This window comes from Gouania willdenowi, chromosome 21 (genome assembly GCF_900634775.1).
Source record: "Gouania willdenowi chromosome 21, fGouWil2.1, whole genome shotgun sequence".
Classification (NCBI taxonomy): Eukaryota; Metazoa; Chordata; class Actinopteri; order Blenniiformes; family Gobiesocidae; genus Gouania; species Gouania willdenowi.
This window is the reverse complement of record NC_041064.1, coordinates 1277790-1305138: the sequence shown is the minus strand read 5'-3', so window position 1 is coordinate 1305138 and position 27349 is coordinate 1277790. Positions and strand designations below refer to the sequence as shown.

General features: G+C 39.4%; 1 protein-coding gene across 4 annotated transcripts in view; it reads right to left on the bottom strand.

The window, feature by feature from the left end:
• dgkg (diacylglycerol kinase, gamma) overlaps nucleotides 1-25745 on the bottom strand; it is a 38965-nt gene extending 13220 nt beyond the window's left edge. Inside the window, exons 1-23 of one of the 4 annotated variants that reach the window (XM_028435657.1) lie at nucleotides 25727-25745; nucleotides 23443-23558; nucleotides 19028-19203; nucleotides 18808-18884; nucleotides 18445-18465; nucleotides 17184-17322; nucleotides 17005-17064; nucleotides 13740-13949; nucleotides 13457-13576; nucleotides 13015-13064; nucleotides 12587-12661; nucleotides 12383-12502; nucleotides 12176-12293; nucleotides 9384-9472; nucleotides 9193-9309; nucleotides 7373-7471; nucleotides 6866-6976; nucleotides 6706-6779; nucleotides 6462-6536; nucleotides 6103-6188; nucleotides 5943-6032; nucleotides 5472-5632; nucleotides 1756-1820 (exon numbers count right to left, since the gene is read on the bottom strand). In XM_028435657.1, the coding sequence (XP_028291458.1) occupies nucleotides 1756-1820; nucleotides 5472-5632; nucleotides 5943-6032; nucleotides 6103-6188; nucleotides 6462-6536; nucleotides 6706-6779; nucleotides 6866-6976; nucleotides 7373-7471; nucleotides 9193-9309; nucleotides 9384-9472; nucleotides 12176-12293; nucleotides 12383-12502; nucleotides 12587-12661; nucleotides 13015-13064; nucleotides 13457-13576; nucleotides 13740-13949; nucleotides 17005-17064; nucleotides 17184-17322; nucleotides 18445-18465; nucleotides 18808-18884; nucleotides 19028-19094 (2024 nt within the window). In that variant the 5' untranslated portion in view covers nucleotides 19095-19203; nucleotides 23443-23558; nucleotides 25727-25745. The remainder of the gene's footprint in view (nucleotides 1-1755; nucleotides 1821-5471; nucleotides 5633-5942; nucleotides 6033-6102; nucleotides 6189-6461; nucleotides 6537-6705; nucleotides 6780-6865; nucleotides 6977-7372; nucleotides 7472-9192; nucleotides 9310-9383; nucleotides 9473-12175; nucleotides 12294-12382; nucleotides 12503-12586; nucleotides 12662-13014; nucleotides 13065-13456; nucleotides 13577-13739; nucleotides 13950-17004; nucleotides 17065-17183; nucleotides 17323-18444; nucleotides 18466-18807; nucleotides 18885-19027; nucleotides 19204-23442; nucleotides 23559-25726) is intronic. The other 3 variants (XM_028435662.1, XM_028435659.1, XM_028435658.1) reach the window with 3 other exon arrangements.
• Nucleotides 25746-27349: the final 1604 nt, after the last annotated feature.

Genomic DNA, 27349 nt, shown 5'->3' with positions numbered 1-27349 from the left:
ACACACACACTAACACAAACACACATTAACAAACACACTAACACAAACACACATTAACACACACTAACACAAACACACATTAACACACACACTAACACAAACACACATTAACACACACACTAACACAAACACACATTAACACACAATAACACACACTAAAAACAACACACAGTGAATCCCTCGCAGCGTGTGTGTTTGTTCTGATCGCTGCTGGTCACATGACCTCAGAGGTCCGACACCTTAAGCAGTGTTCAGAAGGTCAAAGGTCACGAGTTCAAAGAGCAGCCACTCTGATTCATGACAATAACACTGACAGCAACTGGTGGCCCGGGGGCCACATGTGAGCCGTGGTCTAATTTTGTGTGGCCCCGAAAGTAAACACACAAAATGACAGAAAAATACACAAACAAAACAAAAATACAGAATAAATAATTCACAACATAGAAAACAACAAAAATATGCCAAAATGAGAAAAATATACAAAACAAAAAAACTAACTGTGTTATTTTCTGTGTTATTGCTTAGATTGGTCATTATTCTAATGCTGACATCACTGACATCAGCACCATGCGGGTCAGTCTAATGTCTGGTGCATGTGTGGGTCTGTCTAATGTCTGGTGCATGTGTGGGTCAGTCTAATGTCTGGATCTGTCTCTTTCTTGCTGTCTCGGACCAGATGTTGTTGATGTTTTCTCTCAGGTTTGAACATTAAGGTCTTAAGTGTCTCTCTCTGCGCCGCTAATGGTTTTCTTCTCCTCTGCGTCCGTCCGATCACGGATTATCAGTGTGTCTGAGATCAGCATTAGCAGCAGCATTAGCAGCACCATCATTAAGCTGCTTCCATGGGAGACGTTTGGGGGAAATGTCATTAACTCGTGTTTCCTGCTCTTCTCTCTGATGGACCACGGGTGCAACGAGACTCCAGTGATGACTAAGCCTTTCCGCCATCACCCCCAGCTCTGAGCTTTAAACAAACAAACAAACAAACAAACAAACAGACGGTCCCACTGCTGACCCCCAGAGGTCACAGCTCTGAACTCCATTAAAGTTAATTCATGTCCATTGGGTCACAAACAGTCAATTATTGTTCTCTATCTTTTTAAACAATGTGACCACGTCCCCTCGCTCTCCTAAAAATAAAATATAACAATCAATAAAATAAGGTTCAATATTTACAAAGTTTTAATTATGTATTCATTAATTATTATTATTACATTATTTATAGAATTAAAAACAATAGAACATAAAATCAAATACTAAAGATTGAGAAATTCCTATTAAAGCCATGTGTGCATGAAACATGTAGAACAGTGTTTTTCAACCCTGGGGTCGTGACCCAATTCGGGGTCACCTGAAATGTCTAGTAATTGATAAAACATCTTTTGTTATTATTAAATTCCCAGTATTATCAAATTATTTAAAAAATAAAACACAGCACAATCATAAACTACTGTATTCAAAAAAAGAGAAAGAGAGAAAATAAACTAGTGTTCTATATTTTCACTTTCTTAAATATAAATCGTGTTCAAATGAAAAATAAAATGCAATATGAAAATATCTGCGTTGGTATAATTTGTCACTAAATCTGTTTGTAACACGTGATCAAAAACAAATTGTAGAAGAAAAATTATTTGGTTTTGTCAAAAATGTGATATCGAAATGTGGTCATGATCCAAAAAAGGTTGATGTCGGATGACGCCACCTACTGGACTCTGGGTGGAGTTTACATGTTCTCCTTGAAGCAGACACACTGACCTGCTGTTGAACTTCTCAGGATGTTTCTCTCTCATCAGGTGGAATCTGTGAGCGATGGAGGCGTCCTGCAGCAAACAGCACAGGAAAACATCATTATAGAAACACTCCTTCAAAATAAAAGCACCATTCAGCCATGCAGCAGAGAACAGGGAGGGGAGTCATAAAGAAGAACTGCCTGTGACCCACAAACATACACAAATAGAAGCTAGGAACCAGAATAAACCGGGGTTTGAACCCACAACCATAGGTGGAGTTTGAGATTCTTACCAATGGGGGCATATCGATTTAAAGAGAATTTAATATATAGATTGTAAAGAACCCCACGACCCTGAACAGGAATAAGTGGGTCTGACAATTAATGAATGAATGATTGTTAAGAAATTTGCACGAACCACAATGTGTGAAACAAATACAATAATGCAAAAATGATTTATCAGATACATAATTGATAATACTGACTACAAAAAATGTGCGTCGATGCGTCATTTAATGCTTCATTTTTGCTGCAGTACCATACATGAACTGCTGGGGGCAGTGTCGCTTCACATTTACATTGTGAAGAAGAAGAATTTCACAACAGAAGAAAAACCAACCTAAAGTCTGAAAAGTTTGGGATCATTTCACTAAAAACTTCTACTAGACATCTGAGGTAGAACTAACATATGTAACATGAAACTAACAGTAAGATATTAGAATCAAAGCAGCAGAAAACTAGTTTTATATATATATATATATATAAATCTCAATAACATTTCAATATGATTTCACTGCAGGAAAACTGTTTGGAAGTTAGCCAAAAAAAACAAAATTATAACATTTTTAAAAGAACATATATATTTTGTACACACACTGTGGTTTATGCCACAAAATGTGTGTATATTATGTACATCAGTGTTTCTCAAATGGGGGTACGTGTACCCCTCAGGGTACGCAACGGCACTACAAGGGGTACTAGAGAGAGAGAGGAAAATAAAGTGTCAGTGTTGGCCCCACCCCAGGCATGATACGACCGAAAATGATAAAAACTATAGAAATAAAGCTACTCAGGAGCCACTAAATCAGAGTTTTTCAACCTCTGGGTCGGGACCAAATGTGGAGTCGCCTGAAATTTCTGAAAAATTAAAAAAGGTTTTAATTATTATTGTTTTTAAAAATAAAAAAATAAACAACAACTGTATTTCTGTACATTCACTGTGTGTATCTAGTTCAACTAAAATGCAGGGAAAAAATATCTGAGCTCAAACATGATTAAAAACTAAAAAAAATGTCTTTGGGGTCGCCAGAAAATCTTGATATCAAATAGGGGTCAAAAACCCACTGCATTAAATACTGTTTATTTCCACTTATTTACAAAATCAGATTTTTTAAAATGTGTGTTAGGATTAGGATTAGGATTAGGATCAGGATCAGAATCACAATGGATTTTATTTGCCAGGTACAGTTTACAAAACAGTACAAGGTATTTAACTTGGAAGTTGGAGCAGAAAGAAAACACACTGAGCAGTTTTGAACTAAATTCCTTATTGGGAAGTTCAGTATAAAACTAGGAAAAAACCTCCTCTGCGTATATTCATTCATCATTATGATCTATAGATGTTTTTAAATAGTTTTCTAAGCTAAATGTTGTAGTCAGACAAAGGGACGACCTGGGTTCAGAAATGGGGACTAGAGCCAAAACATTTATAAAATGACTAAAGACCACGTCAGGGTGAATCCTAACCAGAGCGTGTCAACACACAGACTGAACTGACAGAGTTGCAGGGTGATGATGTCATTCTTCATCTTCACGCTGCAGCTCTGATGTATGATACGTCTTCATCATCTGACACGGTGAGAGGAGACGACCAGAGACAGTCTGATGTCGTTAAACTCACATCTGTCAACATCTGCAGCTGCTCCAACAGCTGGACTAACCTCCATCAGCTGATAGCATCTTTATATTGTCCAATGAGACAATTTGAACCAATCGGCGGAGCTGACAATGCAGCTCCGCCCCTTCGCTACGTAACCCTGCTACATGCTAAGCTAACCAAACATGGTATGGCATTCCTTTTGTTTTTATGGTTGTTTGTTTAAACGGTAACACACACACACACACACACACACACACACACAGTGACAGCTCACTTGGCAATGAGTGTGGGATGAAGGACAGATAACAGCGATGCTCTCAGCTTCAGCATCCCGTTTCCATGACAACAGGACTGACAATTTGATCCTTTATTATTATTTCTTTAAAGATCCCATATAATGCTATTTTTTGACAGCAAGTTTTGCAAATATGTGTTTGCTCCTGATGCTAATGCTAATGCTAATGCTAATGCTAATGCTGGTAATTCCAGTGTGGTCTGCCTCCACAGCTTCATCTCCAACTCTGTAGTTAAATCTATCCTCAGCTTTAGGGTTCACAGCAGTCATTGAGTCTGATCTACCAATCACTGGTTTATACTGGTTTATATTGGTTTATATTAGTTTATATTGGTTTATATTGGTTTATATTGGTTTATATTGGTTTATACTGGTTTATATTGGTTTATACTGGTTAATACTGATTTATACTGGTTTATATTGATTTATACTGGTTAATACTGATTTATACTGGTTTATATTGGTTTATATTAGTTTATACTGGTTTATATTGGTTTATACTGGTTTATATTGGTTTATACTGGTTAATACTGATTTATACTGGTTTATATTGGTTTATACTGGTTTATATTGGTTTATATTGGTTTATACTGGTTAATACTGATTTATACTGGTTTATATTGGTTTATACTGGTTAATACTGATTTATACTGGTTTATATTGGTTTATACTGGTTTATATTGGTTTATACTGGTTTATATTGGTTTATACTGGTTTATATTGGTTTATATTGGTTTATACTGGTTAATACTGATTTATACTGGTTTATATTGGTTTATACTGGTTTATATTGGTTTATACTGGTTAATACTGATTTATACTGGTTTATATTGGTTTATACTGGTTTACATTGGTTTATATTGGTTTATACTGGTTAATACTGATTTATACTGGTTTATATTGGTTTATACTGGTTTATATTGGTTTATACTGGTTAATACTGATTTATACTGGTTTATATTGGTTTATACTGGTTTATATTGGTTTATACTGGTTAATACTGATTTATACTGGTTTATACTGGTTTATACTGGTTTATATTGGTTTATACTGGTTTATATTGGTTTATACTGGTTTATATTGGTTTATACTGGTTTATACTGGTTTATACTGGTTTATATTGGTTTATACTGGTTAATACTGATTTATACTGGTTTATATTGGTTTATACTGGTTTATATTGGTTTATACATGTTTATATTGGTTTATACTGGTTTATACTGGTTTATACTGGTTTATATTGGTTTATATTGGTTTATATTGGTTTATACTGTTTTATATTGGTTTATACTGGTTTATACTGGTTTATATTGGTTTATACTGGTTTATACTGGTTTATACTAGTTCATACTGGTTTATACTGGTTTATAATGGTATTCCTCAGCATATCTGTCATTAATAAAGGAAACTTAATGACATAAGTGTCAGAAAATTTTATTTATTCTTTAAAGCTGATAAACAGCACCAAGCAATCCTCAGTAATGCTGTGTGTGTTGTTATTGATTGATTGATTAGTAGGTGATTGATTGATTGGTAGCAGAGAGTAAACAAAGCGTGCGTGCGCTCACCACTCCGATGGAGAAGTAGTTGTTGACGATACTGTAGGGTACGGGGTCTCCTCTCTCCTCTTTGTCGTCAGAGATGATGTCGATGTTCCATCTGTCCATCACCACCTCTGTGCTGTGTTCAATGTCACGAAGAAACCTCAGTAAACTCCCACCTTCATAACCTGAGGAGAACAACCAATGAGAGAGAGGAGGTGAGTGGTGGAGGTCCACCTCCTGGGCCACAAGATACACTACAGACAATCAGATGGATGATGGATGGATAATTGGATGGATGGAAGGAAGGTGGATGAATGAAATTGATGGATGGATGGATAAATTAATGAATCATGGCTAGATGGATGAATGGTTGGATGGATGGTTGGATGAATTGAGAGATGATAGATGATTGGCTGAATGATTGGATAAATGGATGGATGATAGATGGTTGGTTGGATGAATAATTGGATGTATAGTTTTCTGTGATCAGTTCACCTCCCCCCCAGCGGAGGCAGCGCGCCAGGTCGTTCCCAGTCCCCAGGGGGAGGATGGCTACTGGAGGGTGTCTGGTGAAGTTGGCCTTGTCTGTGCAGACAAACAAAGGGTCAACGTATAATCTATGTGTCTATAGGTCCTCTCTATACGGTCCACGTACCAATACAGTCTAGGATCCATCCCACCGTACCGTCACCTCCACACGCCAGCACACGAAAATCTGGGACATCGTGGAAGAAGTTCAGCCTGAAGAAGAAAAAGAAACAACATGACCATCAAATGGAATGAATCAAATGTAACCATAGTGATTCTCTCCACCAATGAAAGAGCCTTGTTTTTACCATGGCGTTCTAAGATTGTTTGTGATTGTTTTGTGTTTGTATTGTTTATTATTTGATGACGTTGTTGTTTGTTTGTTGCCATTATTTTCCAGTTTTGTTTATGGTTGTTTTGTGTGTGTGTGTGTGTGTGTGTGTGTGTGTGTGTGTGTGTGTGTGTGTGTGTGTATGTGTGTATTACCCAGCTGTGGGTCCTTCTCTCTCCAGACTGTAAACCTGTCGTGGGTTCAGCAGATATCTGAACTTCCTCAGCACTCTGAGTGATGGACACACAAACAGGAAGTGACACGTTGAACAAAATCATCTGATTGGATCATCTTAGAAAACAGGATTTGTGTGTTTCTGTGTGTGTGCTCTGATGTTTTTCATTTTCAGTTTTCTGTGAATCAAAGGTTTAATAATAAAAGGCTTTAATAATAACTCACCTCTCCCCCTGCCTCCCTCCACTCTTTGGGTTCACCAGAACCAGCAGGGGGTGGGTTCCAGGGAGGGGGGTGATCTATGGACACACACACGTTTATAACCACATTCAAACACACACACACACACACACACACACAAACACACACACACACACACAGGTACCTGTAGAGCCTGTCCATCAGCAGGGTTGAACCTAAAGACGTGTGTGTCGTCAGGGCTGCTGCTGGGGGGGGGAGACTCCCCCTCCCCTCTCTTTACCACAGACTGACGGTCCTGTGTGGGGGGGGGGGGGGGATATCACATTGATATCAAGTGGCTCACTGAACCATTTCTACATTAATATGTCCTGGTGAAAATTAAATGAATACTTAATCTCTCTCATGTTGGACTTTTATTTTGAAATAAACTTTTCTTTTGTCAGGCGTGCTGTGAAATGCATGTTGCTGCACAGGAAAATATATAGATTTCTGATTTAAAAAGATATATATGTGTGTGTGTGTGTGTGTGTGTGTGTTTTCAACAGATATTTTTGAAAAACTAAATTTGGTTGGTTGAATTCTAAAAAAAAGTGGGTCACAATTTAATGATCGTGTGAAAATGTGGGTCCAAGGGTGAAGCCATGTTGAGAACCCCTGCTCTAACGTGTGTGTGTGTGTGTGTGAGTCTTACTAGGACTACAGGGCAGATGTAGGCAGGCAGCAGTGTGTGATCTCTGACTGCCCCTCCATCACACTCAGGCCTCACGTTGGACACACACTTGTTGTGGAGCTGCAGACGACACACACGCACAAACACACACACACACACACACACACACACACACACACACACACACGGACAATGAGAGCTGACTGTGTCATAAACAGGTCTAACAGTGACACCACGTGGACAAAAGAGGAATTACAGGTAAACTTTGTAAGGCAGAAAAACTGAGGCTGTGCACTTTAAGGGGCTGTACTACAAAGCTAGATTTCCTCTTATCGCGTTAACTTCCTGGATTTAATCAGTGTGTCCTACAAAGCTCGCTGTCGCCATACGGAGCTAAATCACCATGGTAACTTAGGCTGAACGACTAGCCTGGTCGGGACCAAGTTTTGTTCTGGCTAGGTACTGATCTAGTAATAAAGCCCCGCCTCCTGACCAATCAGATCTCTGAGAAAATGTGCTGTTTAATGAAAGGTGATGTGTGAACACGTCTCTGTGTGGATCTGATCTGATGCTGACAGGAGAAAAAATATTTAGACATTAATACAATCCTTTCATTTACTGATGACATCATTTAGAAAACATAGAGATTTATATCTGATGGACTTATAAAATAAAATAAGTAAAATAAGTCAGCTGATAAAGCCTGTGTGCATCGGGTGCTTTCACATCAATAAATCAATTCATTCATTCATTTATTAATGAATGTATTCTGGGGTAATGCTGAGAGCCTCACTCCTGTAGATAATATAAATATAGATATATTCCACCTTATGATGTAGATCTGTATGAACACAGCATCAGAGACAGACAAGGTAAAAGAGAACGTGAAAGTGATCAGATCTCACTAATTTAATCATTAAACCTCATCAATTCCTGCATTAATTACTTTCTGCTTTTACTGCAGCAACAGTGTTGTTTTTGGTCTGAATAATGGATTTTAATATTTTAATATTTTTAAAGAATTATTCCTCAATTGTGACGTAAGTTGCTTTGTACAGATTCTCTTTGATTGTGATTGGTCTGACACTGTAATTTCCTCCTCTGTCACTAGAGTGCATACGTAGCCAGACTGAAATCACCAGGAGGTATTTGATCAAAGTGTTGTCAGTAGAACCAGGCTTATGGTTTAAACCTGGTTCAGCAAAGCCGTCCGTGACCACGCCCCCTTTTACCATTTCATCAATCTCAGTGTTTAGATTAAGTGCACATTCTCATAAGACCCATGAGATCAATCACAGATTTAATGACTAGAGAGTGACGGAGCATGCGCTGCAGCTTTTACGATGAATAAAAAGCCAATGGAACCAATGCTGAGACCAACAGGAAGTGACATCATCTGTTACTGAGCAGTGAAAATAAAAGTAATAAAGAGTTAAATAAGGTGTTATTTAGTCTATTTATCATGAGAGTGACTCAGAAGATTAAACCAAGCCTGCTGCTTAAACCTGGTCAGAAGCAGGTTTGACCCACGGACTATGTTACCATGGTAACCAAGGTGTTTTCTCGTTGATGAAACCGCTGTTCCAGTTACAACCCGGCTTAACGGAGCTGGACTCTCAGGTTAAATCTGGACTTAACCCTACAGTGGGTTTGATCAAACAGCCCCTGGTTTACTTAGTGAGTTGTGATCAAGATTCGTAGGACAGCTTCTGTCTGACAGAGAATGTTTAGCTAGGTGAAGCTAACGGCGATCAATCCAGGATATAATTATCTAGCTTCGTACTATAGGCCCTATCAGACATAAAGACAACAACAACAACAACAATGTATCCATGACTCACAGTAATCTGACACCACACACAGTGCAGTCCTGTCAGACCCTGGTAACATTTGATGCTACGACGGCAGCGATCGCACTTTGTTGTGGAGTTTCCCTCCATCCACACGTGCTGCATCACCTGTATGACACACACACACACATTAAATGATTGTATTTATCATGAATGAAATAAATAAATAAATCGGTACTTACGTTGGTGTGGCGGCGTGACTTGGCGTATGTGCTGATGCAGGCGTTGATTTTTTTGGACACACAGCGCTCGTGCACTGTGTATTTACACACTGAGACACACAGGACAGTACACTGAGGGGTTACCACACAGGAGTAATCACAGCTCTACACTCATTAACTTTAAAATATAGGGAGAGATTTCTCTCAAAAATATTCACAAATATATCCAAAATTTCCACGTGTTTTATAATGTGTGTTTGTGTGTGTGTATTTATTATCACGTGTGAATCTTTAATTGTGCTTGGTAATTGTGTAAAGTGTGTTTGTGGATTTGCCGGTGTGTGAATTTAATTTTGGGACAAACAAAGACACACAAAGGTCCTGATCCACATGTGTGTAAAGCACCACCTCTACACTAGGGGGCAGTAATGAAGTGTCTGCTGTAGATTCATTCTATTTTACCAGGAGCCTAATACCTGTTGGTAAAGTTGGAAAGATATTCACAGATTCAGAGTTCCAGCATCAATAACTCTTTAACGAAACGTCATTGACACACATTTCGCCTCTTTACCATCAGTGAGGTGGGAAACATGAGACAAGATCATTTTGATCCAAAGCAGCAGAAATAACATTGTTCTCTATGTGCAGAGTGAACAGAACCCAGGGACCGTCTGCAAATTACAACACAGCTGCAACAACAAAAACAGACACTACAAGGATATCTAAAAACGTCACTGGTGATCACTGCAGCCTTCACTGGTCTCCTGCTGATCATTTTACAACACTTGGTTTGAAAAAAAACAACTTTTTTTCATAATTTTAATGGATTTTTATTAGTAAAACAATTCTTGATGTATGTGTTGCTATATTTAACATAACAGAGTAAAAATGGCATAGGTGCACAGTGCACAAGTTTGGCCAAATATATGATAGTGTACAGTAATTAAAATCCTTACCACACAGAGAATCAGACATTAATAATAATATATCAGTAAACTATTCAGACTGACACCTCAAGTGGGTTTGAAAAAGCATCTGCCTGGGAAAACACACACAAACATGTGGTGCTTTTATTGTGAAGGAGACAGGATGCCGTCTCTGAGACGGACATATCATACGTTCATCTACTAACACAAACACAGTTCTCACCATTGATCCTGTGTCCAGGACGTGACGTTTGGATGTATGTAGTGTGAAGTAATGGTTGAATGTACAGGTGCTGGTCATATAATTAGGATATCATGAAAAAGTTGATTTATTTCAGTAATTCCATTCAAAAAGTGAAACGTGTATATTATATACATTCATTACACACAGACTGATATATTTCAAACTCATGAAAATCCCAAATTCAGTATCTCAGAAAATTAGAATATTACTTAAGACCGACACAAAAACAGATTTGTAGAAATGTTGGCCAACTGAAAAATATGAAGATAAAAAGTATGATCATGTACTCAATACTTGGTTGAGGCTCCTTTTGCCTGAATTACTGCAGCAATGGGCGTGGCATGGAGTGGATCAGTCTGTCACTGCTCAGGTGTTATGAGAGCCCAGGTTGCTCTGATAGTGACCTTCAGCTCTTCTGCATTGTTGGGTCTGGTGTCTCACATCTTCCTCTTCACAATACCTCATAGATGTTCTATGGGGTGACGGTCAGGTGAGTTTACTGACCAATCAAGAACATGGATACCATGGTCCTTAAACCAGGTACTGGTAGCTTTAGCACTGTGTGCAGGTGTTAGGTCCTGTTGGAAAATGAAATGTGCATCTCCATAAAGTTGGTCAGCAGCAGGAAGCATGAAGTGCTCTAAAACTTCCTGGTAGACGTCTGCGTTGACCTTGGACCTAAGGAACCACAGTGGACCAACACCAGCACATGACATGGCACCCCAAACCATCACTGACTGTGGAAACTTTACACTCCACCTCAAGCAACGTGGATTCTGTTCCTCTCCTCTCTTCCTCCAGACTCTGGGACCTTGATCTCCAAAGAACATGCTAAATATCCTTTGATCAGAGAACATCACTTTGGACCACTCAGCAGCAGTCCAGTCCTTTTTGTCTTTAGCCCAGACGAGACGCTTCTGACGCTGTCTCTAGTTCAGTGTCTTGACACCAGGAATGCTACAGCTGAAACCATGTCTTACATATGTCTGTACGTGGTGGTTCTTGAAGCTCTGACTCCAGCTACAGTCACTCTTTGTGAATCTCCTCCACGTTTGAATGGGTTTAGTTTCACAATCCTCTCCAGGGGGCGTGGCTATCACTATTGCTTGTACACTTTTTTCTACCACATCTTTTCCTTCCCTTCACCTCTATTAATGTGTTTGGACACAGAGCTCTGTGAACATCCAGCCTCTTTAGCCTCTTTTGTGTCTGGTCCTCGTTGTTCAAGGTGTCAATGGTCGTCTTTTGGAAAACTGTCAGGTCAGCAGTTTTCTCCATGATTGTGTAGACCTACAGAACTAGACTGGAGAACACCAGGTGTCTTCAATATTCAACCTCTCCACAATATTCTAATTTTCTGAGATACTCAATTTAGGGTTTTCATTAGTTGTCAGTTATAATCATAAAAATTAAAATAAACATTTGAAATATCAGTCTGTGTGAAATGAATGAATGTAATATACAAGTTTCACTTTTTGAATGAAATTACTGAAATAAATCAACTTTTTCATGATATTCTAAATTCATGACCAGCACCTGTGTATTGTGTGAAGTAACGGTTGGATGTACAGTATGTAGTGTGAAGTGATGGTTGGATCTATGTTGTGTGAAGTGACGGTTGGATGCTTGTTGTGTAAACCTACCAGAGCAGCACAGGCCCTGCTTACGCACCCCCAGCAGCATCATGTGACAGTAGTTACAGTACGCAGGCTTGTTAAAGTGCTTCAGACGCCACACGTGCTGACCGTCCTCCTGCACGTTCTACACAACGACACAACCACAGGTTACACACACGCACACACACACACACACGCACACACACACACACACACACACACACACACACACACCGTGTCCATGCCCAGCAGCACCAGCAGGGGGACAGTGGTCATTCCTCCCCTGATCCATTCCTGAAGCGTCACCGTTCCGTCTCCATCAAAGTCGATCTCCTCCATCATCTCCTTCAGGATCTGAAGGACACAGTGACCTTGACTTCACTTCAGTGGTCAGAGACAGAGGTCGTCAGATCAGCTGATTGGACGTGTTTCTCTCACCGGTCTCAGCTCTGTGGAATCCCACTCCAGGTATTCAGCCACGTGCACCATCTGGTTAATGATCCGGTCCAACTCCTGCAAACACACAGCGTAACACACATTGTTACACACTGTTACACGGTGTTACACACTGCTACACACTGCTACACACAGCGATACACACAGCCTTACACACTGCTACACACTGCTACACACAGCCTTACACACCTTTACACACAGCGGTCCACACAGCTTTACACGCAGCATTATACACATCCTTATACACAGCGTTACACACAGCGTTAAACCGCATAACACAGCATTACACACACTGTTATACACAGCGTTGCACACAGCGTTACACACAGCATTATACACAGCATTATACACAGTGTTACTCTGTCTCTTCTGTCTCACTCTGTTCCTAGAGGGATGCTGTCCTGACTCACCGAGCTGTCCAACAGGCCGTTTCCATCCGTGTCGTAAAGACGAAACATGACTGGAAGGAAAGAGAGGGCAGGATAGTCATGTGACCTTCAGTTACCCTATGTCAGTATTAACTGTTCCCAAAAGCATTAACATTGGAAAGTATAGCATTAGCATTATCCAATAGCTACTAGTATGAAAAACCACATTAGCATTAGCATTATCCAATAGCTAATATTCAACTACTACCATAGTTTAAAAACATTTATCATTAGCATTATAAAGTGCTGGAATAGCATTATCCTGCAAACATTTGGTCTCCAGACATTGAAATAGTATAATTAGCATTAGCATTAGCCAATAGCTAACAGTCTTTGTATGGTGCAGTTGGTTTCATTAGCGTTAGTTAATGGTTAGTTTAATATTAGTTAATGAGCTGGTTATTAATGAGTTAATGAGTCTCACACTCCAGCTTGTCCTCAGGCGTGCCTCTCTCCAGCAGTGAGAGGTAACACACGATGTCCTTCAGAAACACCACTGGAGGAGGAGCTGCTGAGGCTATCTGTGGAGACGGACTCCTCCTCTCTGTGAGCCACAACACACGCACGCACACATACACACAATGTAACAACAGGTCACCTGACCACACTGAGATGCTAACAGCCGTTACTGATTAATCATGAAGGTAAATATTGATTGTGATGCGTTCAGGGACCATGCTGCACACTGTCAGTTCGATGTGGTTCACCTGGGGAGAGTTTGGGTGAGCGCGATGAGCGAGCGCCCTTGGCATTGGGAGTCAGCGCGTTCCCGCCCTCTGAGGCTCTGACCTGAGAGCAGGGTGACCTTTGACCTCCAGGCGTGGAGCGCTGAGAGGACGAATGCGACGAGGCTGGCGACGCAGAGGGGTCGGGAGAGAGACGGCCCCGCGCCGACAGGACGCTACGACCGTTCATCCCTAAGGGACAGGAAGTAGAATTAATACAGGAAAAACATACACACTGCTACTACAACCACAAATAAGACATGTTAGCATTAGCATTAGGTCCGAGTCAGAACTGCTCCAACAGGCTCTTAGATTAGCATTGGCATTAGTCAAAGATGACAGGTAACTGTAATTGTTGGTATTAGCATTATTTTCACAAGCAGATCAGTTTTATCAATAGTTAGTGTTAGAACTGGTAATTACATTTCACTGGTATCACAATTAAAAAAGAAAGTATCTATTTGTACGCTTGCCGTATGGACAACCCCCGGTGCTATTGGTACGTTACCGAAGTACACATACGTAGCGTTTGAGGGTTAGGGTTAGGGTTAGGATTAGGTTTAGGGTTAGGGTTAGGGTTAGGTTTAGGTTTAGGTTTAGGTTCAGGGTTAGGGTTAGGTTATAACCCAATATCACAAACATTTTTAGGGTTACGGTTAGGTTTAGTCTTAGTCACGTGACCTAAACTGGCTAAACGGGGCACTGCATATGTATAGAATGTCGGTGTAGTGATACAGCAACCATACGGATAGCCACTGCCATTAATAAAACATTAAGTCATCCATCCATCCTCCTCCGCTTATCCGTTACCGGGAGGCCCAGACTTCCTTCTCCCTGGCCACTTCTTCCAGCTCCTCCTGGAGATCCCGAGGCATTCCCAGGCCAGCCGAGAGACAAAGTCCCTCCAGTGTGTCCTGGGTCTTCCTTGAGGTCTCCTTCCGGAAGGACGTGTTCTGAACGTCTCACTAAGGAGGTGTTCAGGGGGTATCCTAATTAGGTGCCTGAGCCACCTCATCTGGTTCTTATCAATGTGGAGGAGCAGCGGCTCTACTCTGAGCCCCCCCGATGACTGAGCTTCTCACCCTATCTCTAAGAGAGAACCCAGCCACCCTACGGAGGAAACTCATTTCAGCCGCTTGTACCCGTGATCTTGTTCTTTCGGCCATGACCTAAAGCTCATGACCATAGGTGAGGGTAGGAACGTAGATCGACTGGTAAATCTAGAGCTTTGCCTTTTGGCTCAACTCCCTCTTCACCACAACAGATCGGCGCAGACTCCGTACCAAACCGCCAGTCACTCTCTCGCTCCATCCTTCCCTCATTCGTGAACAAGACCCCAAGGTACTTGAACTCCGCCACGAGGGGCAGGACCTCATCCCCAACCCAGAAAAGGCACTCCACCTTTTTCCGGTTAAGAAGCATGGCTCGGATTTGGAGGTGCTGATTTTCATCCTGGTCGCTTCACACTCGGTTGTGAACCGATCCAGTGAGAGTTGAAGGTCACGGCTTGATGAAGCTAACTGGACCATATCATCTGCAAAAAGCAGTGATGCAATCCTGAGACCCCCAAACCGGACCCCCTCAATGTCCTGACTGCGCCTATAAATTCTGTCCATAAAAGTTGTGAACAGAATCTGTGACAAAGGGCAGCCCTGGCGGAGTCCAACCCTCACTGGAAACCAGTTCAACTTACTGCCGGCAATGCGGACCAAGCTCCAACCTCCACAGGAGTCCCTGAGGGACATGGCCGAATGTCTTCTCCAAACCCACAAAACACTGGTTGGGCAAACTCCCATGCACCCTCAAGGACCCTGCTGAGGATGTGGAGCTGGTCCACAGTTCCACGACCAACACAAAAACCACATTGCTCCTCCTGGATCAGAAGTTTGACTATCCGGCGGACCCTCCACTCCAGTACCTCTGAATAGACCTTATCGGGGAGGCTGAGGAGTGTGATCCCTCTATAGTTGGAGCACACCCTCCGATCCCCCTTCTTAAAAAGAGGGACCACCACCCCGGTCAGCCAATCCAGAGGCACTCCTCCCAATGTCCATGTGATGCTGTCAGCCACGACAGCCCTACAACATCCAGGGCCCTGAGGAACTCCTGGCGGATTTCATCCACCCCGGGGCTCTGCCACCGAGGACCTTTTTTTTTTTTTTTTTTAAAGGATTTTTTTGGCTCTAGTGGCCTTTATATGACAGTTGCTTGACAGGAAGGGGGTGAGAGAGAGCAGGGAATGACACGCAGGAAAGGGTCCCACGCCGGGAATCGAACCTTTACCCGCTGCAGGTGAGGAACTACAGCCTCCGTACATGGGGCGGGCGCTCAACCCACTGAGCTACACACCGCCCCGTCCGAGGACCTTTTTAACCATCTCGGCGACCTCGGACTAAGAGATAGAAAAGTCCACTCCCGGTCTCTCAGGCTCTGCTTCCTCATCGGAAGGCGTGTCGGTGGGATTGAGAAGGTCTTTGAAGTATTCTTTCCACCAATCAACAACGTCTCGAGTCGAGGTCAGCAGTGCACCTTCTGCACCATATACAGTGTTGACGGTGGACCACTTTTACCTCCTGAGACGGTCCAGAATTATTTTGAAGCCATCCGGTAGTCATTGCCCTTGACCTCATCAAACTCCTCCCATGTACTGGTTTTTGCCCGTAAGCATTACCATTAATCTTTACTCAGTCTATTGCGGTGAAAGATTAGCATTAGCATTATTCTTTAGAATATTGCTGATGCTAAATCTAACCCTAGTTACTCTTAGCAATGATTGTTAGCATTAACATTATGTCCCAGTCAGAACTTCTCCAACAGGCTCTTAGATCAGCATTAGCATGATTCAAAGATAGGTAAACTCCCTGCATTTGTTAGTATTAGCATTACTTTCTTAAACAGATCAGTTTTATCAATGGTTAGTGTTAGCACTGGTAATCAATAGTTACTGGTATCACAATAAAAAAAAAAGCATTCGCCTCTACTCACTTTATCAGGCTGAGAAATAAGCATCAGGATTATTCTTTATCACGTTGTTGATGCTAACTCTAACCCTATTTACTGTTAGCATTAGTATTTGTCTCAAGTTACTTTTACTAGTTTTTCAATAAGATTGTTATCTTTAGCTTTAGCATTAGTGTGAAGTGAACAGCCTTGTATTGGTCGTTGATGTCAAATGTTTTGTTGTCGCTGATAAAGTTTGTTCATGTTTTGTACGTGATGTTTTATTAAATACTAACGAAGGATGTACCTGTGATAGGAGCACATGCAATCTCCGTCTGAATGGAGATGCCGGCGTCGATAGAGCGAGCTGCAGAGGACACACAGTGTTACTGACATGGAACAATGTTAGCTTGCATTGCTACTGATAGAACATGTGTTAGCTTAACTTTGCTCACATTTGTTTGAGCAGGAAGTGATCAGACTCACCCAGGAAGTTGTTCCCAACGCGTTCTGATGCGGCGGTCTTGCTCTTGAAGGAGGTGAAGAGGTGCTGGCACAGGTCCTCAGGGATGTGGTTCTCCAGGTACGTGTTCATGAAGAGCTGGAAGCCTTCGTAGTCGATGGGCTGCAGGGACAGCATTAGCATTAGCATGTTACCATTTGCACTAGCATTAGCATTATTTACTCCTTATTTAATTAACACCCTTTTACTTAATTATTTCGGTTTATTTTTAGTTTCTTTCTTTGTTAGTGTTTCTTCTTTTCTTTTCTTTTTTTAGCTTGTCAACACATGCTATCAAAAGTCAACACTTCTGTGACAAAGCCTTTTCCCCTGGGATAAATAAAGTATTTATGATTCTGATTACCAACGGTCTTCAATGAAAAGATTCATTCACCTCCTCTTAACACTGATTGTTAGCATTAGCATTATTCATTCAGTTCAGTGACACGAATGCTAATGCTAGCTAGGGTCAGGGTTGCGGTCCATTAGAATTGTATTGAAATGATAATTATTTACAATTATGACATATTTGTAACTGAAAAAGATATGTTGCTGCTGTAATTGTAATTGAATTGTAATTGAGTTCAGGTAAATGTAATAGGTATGGAAATTCTAAAAAAAACTGTCATTCACAATTTACTTACGCTAAACTGGGGAACCATGTTACAGTTCTATGGCTTACACACATGTAGTTATTATTAAAATATGTTTCATATAAACTTTATCCACTACCATTTTATCATTTACATAAATCATATAAATGTAGGGCTATATAGAGGTTCAGACACCAACAGCAAAAATATTAAAATCAATATATTCATTGATTAGGAAGCCTAACAAGGTAACCAATAGATGATTAACTTATTAGATGATCGATTATATTTATGAGTGTATTTTACAGCTGATTTTAGACGTGGGTCAAACTGACCTGTTAGCATTAGAGATGCTAACAGAAAGCTAACACAAGAGGAAGGTTACGTTTCATGGGCTCATTTATTAAAGGATCAGTAATTGTAATTGAACTTTGGTAATTGAGGACTTTCAGGGGAAAATAATAATTGTAATTTTAATTGTACTTGAAAAATGTAATTAACCCCACCCCTTCAGCGTATCTAGTGCCAATGACGTCTGTCACTTCAGTGATGTACACTGATTGTTAGCATTAGATGGAGAGGATTCCTGTCTGCGTGGTAGTGTTAGCATTAGCATTGAGGCAGGAGAGGCATGCAGGAGCTGAAGGCTTACTTCACTGAGAACGTCCTGCTTCTGCTCAGCAGTCAGAGGAAAGGAGGAGAAGAAGAAAGAGTGAGAGTGAAACACGCACACGCACACACACGCAGACACACACACACACACACACTCAGACACACACACACAGACAGACACACACACACAGACACACACGCACACACACATGCACACAGACACACTAACACACGCACACACACAGACACACGCACATGCACACACACACACGCACGCACACAGCAGTCTGTTTGTGCAGCAGCTGCTTCATATTCCCAATCAGCTCATGTTAATAATCTGACTGATCCACGCAGTAACAACTCAGCAGAAGTGCATTGTGGGAAATGAGGGCGGGGCTCTCACCTGCTCTGGGTTGTACTTTGAAAGAATTCCTTCACCGTGAAACTCCTCCAGGACGTCCTTCAGCTTCTTGGAGGAGTCTGAGGACAGAAGAGAACATGCAGAGAACATGCAAACCTCCCTCTGCTGCTGGAACGTGTTGCTATGGAAACACAACTAAGTCTGAAGACGTTTTAATAAATGAGTGGGTTTTTATGTGTTTGTATGAACGTGGTGCACTCACACTCGCTGTACTGCTGCAGTTGGGTGAACTGGGCCGGACTCAGACACACCCAGCTGCAGTCCCCCATCCTGACCTACTGAGGGTCAAAGGTCACCACATGCATGGAATTGTGGGTAACGTCCCCGCTCGGCTCCTCCACCACGCTCCATCTCCATGGAGACCAAACCATGAAGCCACTGCAGAGAGAGAGAGAGAGTAAACACCGGTGTAATCAACAATTCTGTCATTGTGTTCTTTTAAAGGATCAATTAGCATCAAATACAACAGATTAAATCAGTGGTGTCAAATATACGGTCCGCTGGCCACAACTGAAGTTTTCTATTTTTTTTCTTTGTTGCAGTTTTTCTGTAGTTTTTTCAAGTTTTTCTATTTTTTTTCCCCAAGTTTTTTTCTCTAGTTTCTTTCATAATGACTTTTTGTATTGTTTTTTTTTTTAACTTTTTTTTTGTAGTTTATTGTATTACTCTGTAGTTTTTATGTAATTTGTAAAGTTTTCCATAGATTTTCTATTATTTGTTTGTAGCTTTCTGTGCTTTCCTACAGTTTCTGTTGTTTTTCCTTGATTTTCTCTGATTTCTGCCTCATAAGCAGTTCTGACGTCCTGCTGGAGGTTTCCGTGTTTACAGTGAGCCGATGATGCTGAAAACAGCCTCTCTGTTTTGCACTGCGGTTGCCCGGCAACCACGTTGTCACTGAGGTTTCCCTGCTGAAACCAAACGAGGAGGAGGAGGAGGAGGAGGAGGAGAGGAGGAGGAGAGGAGGAGGAGAGGAGGAGGAGGAGGAGAGGAGGAGGAGGAGGAGAGGAGGAGGAGGAGGAGGAGGAGAGGAGGAGGAGAGGAGGAGGAGAGGAGGAGGAGGAGGACGATAGATAATCAGGACAGACCAACACCTCCAAAAGCTGCTCTGTGTCTGAACATAAATGCTGTTTATCTGCACTGAGGAACACTCCGAGAAAAGCAGAATACTGTCCAATCTGGCAACGCTGCAGTGTGTCTAATAAAGTGGCTCCTATCAGTGAGCGTTGGGCTGTTGTTGATATAAAGACGGCAGCGACGCTTTAACGCTGAGCAGGAAACTGATATCTGCTGTTCCTCAGGAAGCACAAACACTGTAGCGGTAGATTAACTGTTTCACTTTAACACACGTTCAGTAGCAAACAGCTACACAGTGGATAATGTTCTCATTTTAAATTCAAATGTTCTCATAACTTATTCATTTTAGCCCATTTTGATTATTTTTACCATTTTTCTACAACTACACCAAACTCTCCATATTTTATCTATATTTGTCACTTTTTCTTGCCATATTTTTGCTCCTTTTAAATGTATTTTTGCTACATTTCTCCCATTTCTGACACTTCTACATCACATTTCAATGTCTTTTCTGCACCACTTATAAACCCTTTCCAAATATTGACACTTTGAACCTTTTTTTTTTTTTTTTTCAATTTTTTCTGATTGTGTGTTAGTATTGTGGGTTTGAGTCATTTTGTGTGTTTTTCTTGTCTTTGTGTAATTTTGTTGTCATTTTTTTGTAATTAGGTCTATTTTTTGAGTTTTGTTCTATCGTTTTGTTAATTTTTGTAGTAGTTTTGGAGTATTTCCTGTGTTTTTCTTTTCTTTTACTGTATTTTCCTGCAATGTTGTAATTCTTTGTATTTCTTTTAATGTATACTTGCTTTTGTTTTGTGTATTTTTGGGTCATTTTGTACGTTTACTTTGGGGGCCGCACATAATTAGGCCGAGGGCCACATTTTTTCCACTTTCAAGACATTTTATAAACTTTTTCCACCACTTTTCTACCTAATGTCACATATGTTGACCCATTATTATCACTTTTAACCTATTTCCACCATATTTCATGATTCAATTTAACCACATTCACTATTTGTCATGTCTATTATTTGCCAGTTTAAACTAATTGTTCCAATATTGACACTTTAAACCTTTTTTACCACTTTTTCTGTCCCTTTTTGGCCACTCTAATTTACAGCTAGAGGTGACGGGAACAGTGGGCGTTACCCTATGATCAGCTGCTCCATAAAACGAGTCAGAATCTCACTCACAGCAGGAAAAGTCCCACATTTGTCCGAAGACATTTCCCTTTAAAATGTTAGGATGGACACAATCATGATGGATAGTGAGCAGAGGCACATTTAGGGTGAAACATGTCGACACGTGGACTTTAAAGTTCTTATGAAGACACGTATGAACAAGACAAGATATAAAAAGAGAGGGCAGTGTTACACCTGGGTGAGAGGGAAATGAACAGGGGAGAGGGAGTTAGGGTGGGACAATAGGTGTGATTGACATTTAGCTAGTTTGGTTGTGGTGAAAGCGTAATGTGATGCTACTGTTGTGCATGTGTTATGTACGACCAATGTTTATAAACCACCTTTCACAGGGTCGTCAGATACAGATTCCCGCACTTGGTCGTAAACACAGGATGTTTCTGTTGGATGCTGTGGGTTGACTTTATTCAGCCAACGGGAGAAGATGATGGAGGCACTGCTGAAGACCATTTGGAAGCTTGTCTTGTGTGCTTTTGTTGTATGTTGTTGTGTTGTGTAATGCACCTATTGCAAGATGTTTGGGTTAGATTAGCATGTAGCAGGGCTAGCTGGGCAGGGCCAAAGTGTAAAGGGGCGGGGCTATGTTATGGAATAGAATTGCATTTAAATAGTGACGATACAATCACACAGTTCCAAAACAATCAATGGAACTGATATTAAAATCAATACCACATACAATCATCATCATCATCATCATCATCATCAGACGCACTCATTGGTTAAAACGTCTCATCGAGCAAATAAAATTAGAAGAACTCAACATGATGAGGCTATAATGGATTAATAATGATGAGTCATTCACTGGTTGTTGGTTCAGGATCAGAACTGATCTATTCTAATCAGACTAAAAACCTTTCAGAGCAGAATACAGACATGAAATCAATCAGACTGAGTGATCATCACATAATCAATCATTTCATCATGTTACACTCACACAAAGGGCTTTAATTACCGTATTTTTCGGACTATAAGGCACATTTAAAATCCTTTCATTTTCTCAAAAATCGACAGTGTGCCTTATAATCAGGTGCGCCTTATGTATGAAATTAATATGTCAAAATGTTTTAGTACAACTTTGGTAAACTATGAAGCTGCACTGCTTTATGGATTTTTGGCACTTCAGGGCTACCGTAGTCAGGCGCCTCATGGAGTGATATTTACCAGTACTGTGCTTCAACATACTGAACTGAAAAAGTCAGTGTAATGTTCTAAATTTTATGTGTTAAACCTGAACAATGTTGAGAATTATCTTTAATGAGTTGAATAAAGTTTGACTTATCTGACTATTTTGTTTAGCTTAATGCGTCTTAATAATAATAATAATAATAATAATAATAAACCAGTGTGCCTTATGTATGAAAATAGACCCAGTCAGACCCATTCATTGATAGTGCGCCTTATAGTCCGAAAAATACGGTATTAAAAAATGCAAAAATCTGACTCACCAGCGCCCCCAAGTATGCCAAAAATGAATTACAAGATAGGAATTGCCAAAAAAATTAATTAATCGTAGAATCATGAAAATTGACACAGAAGTAGACCATAACAAGACAAGTAAAAATATTATTAGGACCACGCCAAAAAATACACAGGAAGTCCAGAATCTTGAATTGAAAATTGAAAATAGCTAAATTGCTATTTTGGCTCACGTTGTATTTTAACACATTTCTCCGAGGGTGTTTTAAATCACTGGAGATCATCTAGAGACGTGGGACACCAACAGTTATCCATGGATTTTTGATAACTTTTACTGTGTTTGCAGGGCGGAGCCGTGAATTTTGACATAATTGTTTTTTTTTTGTTTGTTTTTTTTAAATTCTTCCCTTTGCACATATGAAATAGGATTTACGTCAAATGTGACTCAGTTGTTAAACTCTCGGTTATATTATATCTTTGTATGAACTTGGGGCAGTGCAGCGAAGGCAGCTATATTTACTATTATTACTACGAGCAATAATAAAAACATTCATAACAATAACGATAACAAAAATAAAAACAACAACAATGATAATAATAACAAAAAAGATTATACTAATATAATAATAATATTTCCTATAATAATACAAATAATAAAGATAATAATAATATTAATAACGATGATAATAATAATAATTATAACATAGGCTCGGTGGCGCACTGATCGTCGTGAGGGTTGCGGGTTCGAGTCCCGCTGCTTCCCTTCGCTGAGGATAATATGGAGGTATTTCTAATAATAGAAACATGTCGCTCCTTCTCACTAAAAACACAACATTTAACACAGAGATAACGGACTAACACTGGGTTGTGTCTAAAAACACGCTCCACGGTCATTATGACCGACCGAACCGAGAGCGGTTCATCCTACCTTCCTCTGCGGTCCTCAGAGCTCCTTCTGCCCGCTCTAAGGCGCTCCTTTCCCCGGTACGAGGGGCTCCTCTGCGCGGTGATGAGGCGGAGCACAGCGGCTGTTCTCCTCCGTCACTGACACACACACACACACACACACACACACACACACACACACACACACACACACACACACACACACACACACACACACACACACACACACACACCTCCTCAAAGCCACTCCCCTCTAGCACAGATCAACCATTCACTCATTAAAGATATATATATATATATATATATATATATATATATATATATATATATATATATAAACATAGAGATATAGATGTATACATTTAGATATACAATTATAGATGTATAAATATGAATAGATATACAGTAGATAGCTGCTGAAATAGCTGCTTTTCTGCTTCCCGTGAGCGTATATATTTTCTTTTAAATCTGTGAGTAAAGTGTTTTTTTCAAAATGCACCAGTGGAACCATTGGCTTTGGTCAAACGTTGGTGAAAAGTTTTTTTTTTCCACATTGAACTCTTTGAAAATTAACTACTTACAGTATCGTTACTTTACTAGTTACTTTTGTAACTTTTCTGACCTTTAGAAGAAGAAGAAGAAGAAGAAGAAGAAGAAGAAGAAGAAGAAGAAGAAGAAGAAGAAGAACTACTGACCACTCTGACCACCACCAACATTCACAATTCAGATCCATTCATACGAGGCAATGTGGGTAAAGTGCCTTGCCCAAGGACACAACGACAATGACTTGGATAGAGCGGGATTCGAACACCGAACCCTTCCGTCATTGGACCACCCACTGAGACTTTTACAACTTTAGGTACTTCACGTTGATAATTGCTTGGTTGATTTATTTTAGTAGTTTTACTAACTTTTGGAATTTACTTATTTTAATAACTTTAGTTACTTTATTAACTTTAGTTACTTTAATAACTTTAGTTACTTTATTAACTTTAGTTACTTTATTAACTTTAGTTACTTTAATAACTTTAGTTACTTTATTAACTTTAGTTACTTTAATAACTTTAGTTACTTTATTAACTTTAGTTACTTTAATAACTTTAGTTACTTTATTAACTTTAGTTACTTTAATAACTTTAGTTACTTTAATAACTTTAGTTACTTTATTAACTTTAGTTACTTTATTAACTTTAGTTACTTTAATAACTTTAGTTACTTTAATAACTTTAGTTACTTTATTAACTTTATTAACTTTAGTTACTTTATTAACTTTAGTTACTTTAATAACTTTAGTTGCTTTATTAACTTTAGTTACTTTAATAACTTTAGTTACTTTAATAACTTTAGTTACTTTATTAACTTTATTAACTTTAGTTACTTTAATAACTTTAGTTACTTTAATAACTTTAGTTACTTTATTAACTTTAGTTACTTTCATAACTTCAGTAACTATACTTTACTAATAACTTTAGAAGTACATAAATACAAATACTGTATATATGAAAAGCTTTTGTTCTTCTTGTGAACATATATTTTTTTATCTGTATTTTATTTGTTACTGTATCCTGTGTCTGTTAATAAAGTTTTATTTAAAAACATACCAGTGTAGTAATCTTCTACCTTTACATCATATATGCAGGGGCGTTTCTAGACCCCCTGGGGGTCCTATAGGCAAGAAGGACTATGAGGTACAGATCAGTAAATAATATTTTATTAAATAATTAATAATGAATAATATAAAATAAATAACATAACTATTTAAACTAAATGCAAACTTTACACACAATATATACAGTAAATGCCAGAAAAACAAACACAACTGAAATGAGCAAATTTTTAAGTATGATAAAAATGCAACCAAGCAAAAAAACAAGTAAAAAAAAAAACAAAGAATTGAAGTGGAAAGTAAAAGTACACTAACTATAAACAATGGATTTTGTAATTTTCTTTCATGAATCTCTGAGGTGGTTTTCTGAGCTTTTTAGAAGTTGTGTCTGTTATTTGGTTCTTTTCTCACAATTTGACACACAATCATCTGATATTATGTGACTGTCTATTATTTGAGGACCTTCTGTTCTGGTGATGTGTGTCATGAGGTGGTGATGGAATGCTGTGCTACATGAAGGTACCATCATGTCCTACTCTTCTTCTTCCAGACCCCCCTCATGATCTGAGGTTGATTATTGTTAGAAAGAAAATAGTATAAGAAGCAATTGTTTCAAACAAATATTTGTGGTCATATTAAAGCATGATATATTTTAAATTTTAAAATGTATTTTAAAAAGTTCAACTAAATAAGTTCCTACTTTCATGTAGAGAGGTCTGCTGCTGATGCTGATGTTGGTGTTGTTGTCATGGTGATGGTCCAAAAAACTTCAACAAAACACCTCGAGGAAGAAAAAGAAAAGAACACAATGTATTTGTTTGGTTTACATAAAGTAAAGTAAATAAATGTACATGTTTCACAAACACTAAACATATGAGATATGTATGGAATAATTAATGAACATTAATTTACAGTAACAACTTTAATGCTTCATGTTAACATTTTATTTATTGTAACATTTATGCTATAGCAGAACATTTATGGATTTATCAGTTTTACCATTAAACAACAAACACTTTATTCTGGGGGAAAATATCATTAACAGCAAAGGATGAACTTATTGTGTGTCTATGAATGTACAGTATGTACACAGCCATTAGTAACATGACTTATGATGTGTCAGCAAAACTGGAATACTTCTTAACATAAAACTGTTAAAATTAGTGTAAAGTCAGAATAAATATGTGCTCTAAGTTTATCATAACACAGAAGTTTGTTGTTAATCACACTGTCAAATATGAATAATTAATAAATACATAAAAACACACTTTATGAATGTGTTTAGAAATAAATGGCTGAATTCACTTTACACAGACTTAAATGTACAGTTAACTTTTCTGGTGCTGGTGGATGACTGGGAGTTATGGACAAACTATTTAATAATGTAACACACATATTTACACTTTCTCACTAACACTATCACCTTTTTATTTTCATCCTCTTCTTGTTTTATTCTTCTTTTCATGAGTCCTGAGGGATATGTCTGCTTTATTTATCTGTGTTTGATAACAGCACGTTGATACAGGGACGGTAGTAGTGGGGCCCCATTAGGGGGGTTCCCTACGTATCACTGTAATGTGTCCGGGGGGGGGGGGGGTTTCAGGTTGTCACTGATATCTGCGTCTGTCGGGGTCCCTACTAGTAACTAACCAGTGACTACTCAGAAAGGACCCTGGACAGGGGATTTTTGATGTTCTGTCACTGCAGCGTCTCAAAGCAGTTTCATTATTTTGTCATTTAAACTGACTGTCAGTCGTCCCTCAGGGGCCCCTTCAGCTCGGGGCCCTAGGTAATTGCCTGTGTTGCCTACCCTGTTGCCAGTGACGCGCCATCAGGGTAGGCAAGGTAGGCAGTGCCTACCTAAGGGTAAATTGATATTTTGATTATTTGTTTTAATTCTAATTATAAATTATTTATTTTTCCTACAGTACCTATAAGTTCGAAAGTGTCAGCATTTTGTGCGTTTCATAGCCCAAATTATTAAACAGTGCTATTTCCTGGAACAGCTGCCTTTGGACGTAACCGCACTATGCTAAATGCTATACGTACGTTCACAGTGCATTAGTGAATTGATATCATGCAACCACTGCTGCTACGTTCTCTAGCTAGTAACACTACAGTGTGGATGACAGCGCTAGAGATGATAAAGTGAACATGTAGTAACATTAGTGTGGTTGATTGGAGTTAGTGGGAATATGTAAAGTCTAAAAGAAGATTGAGTCCATCCTGTGTTTGTATTAACTAATTTATTTATTAAAAATGATATAAATAAATAAGGTGAAGATGTTTCTAACTGCACGAGTTCATCTTTCAATCAAAAAGC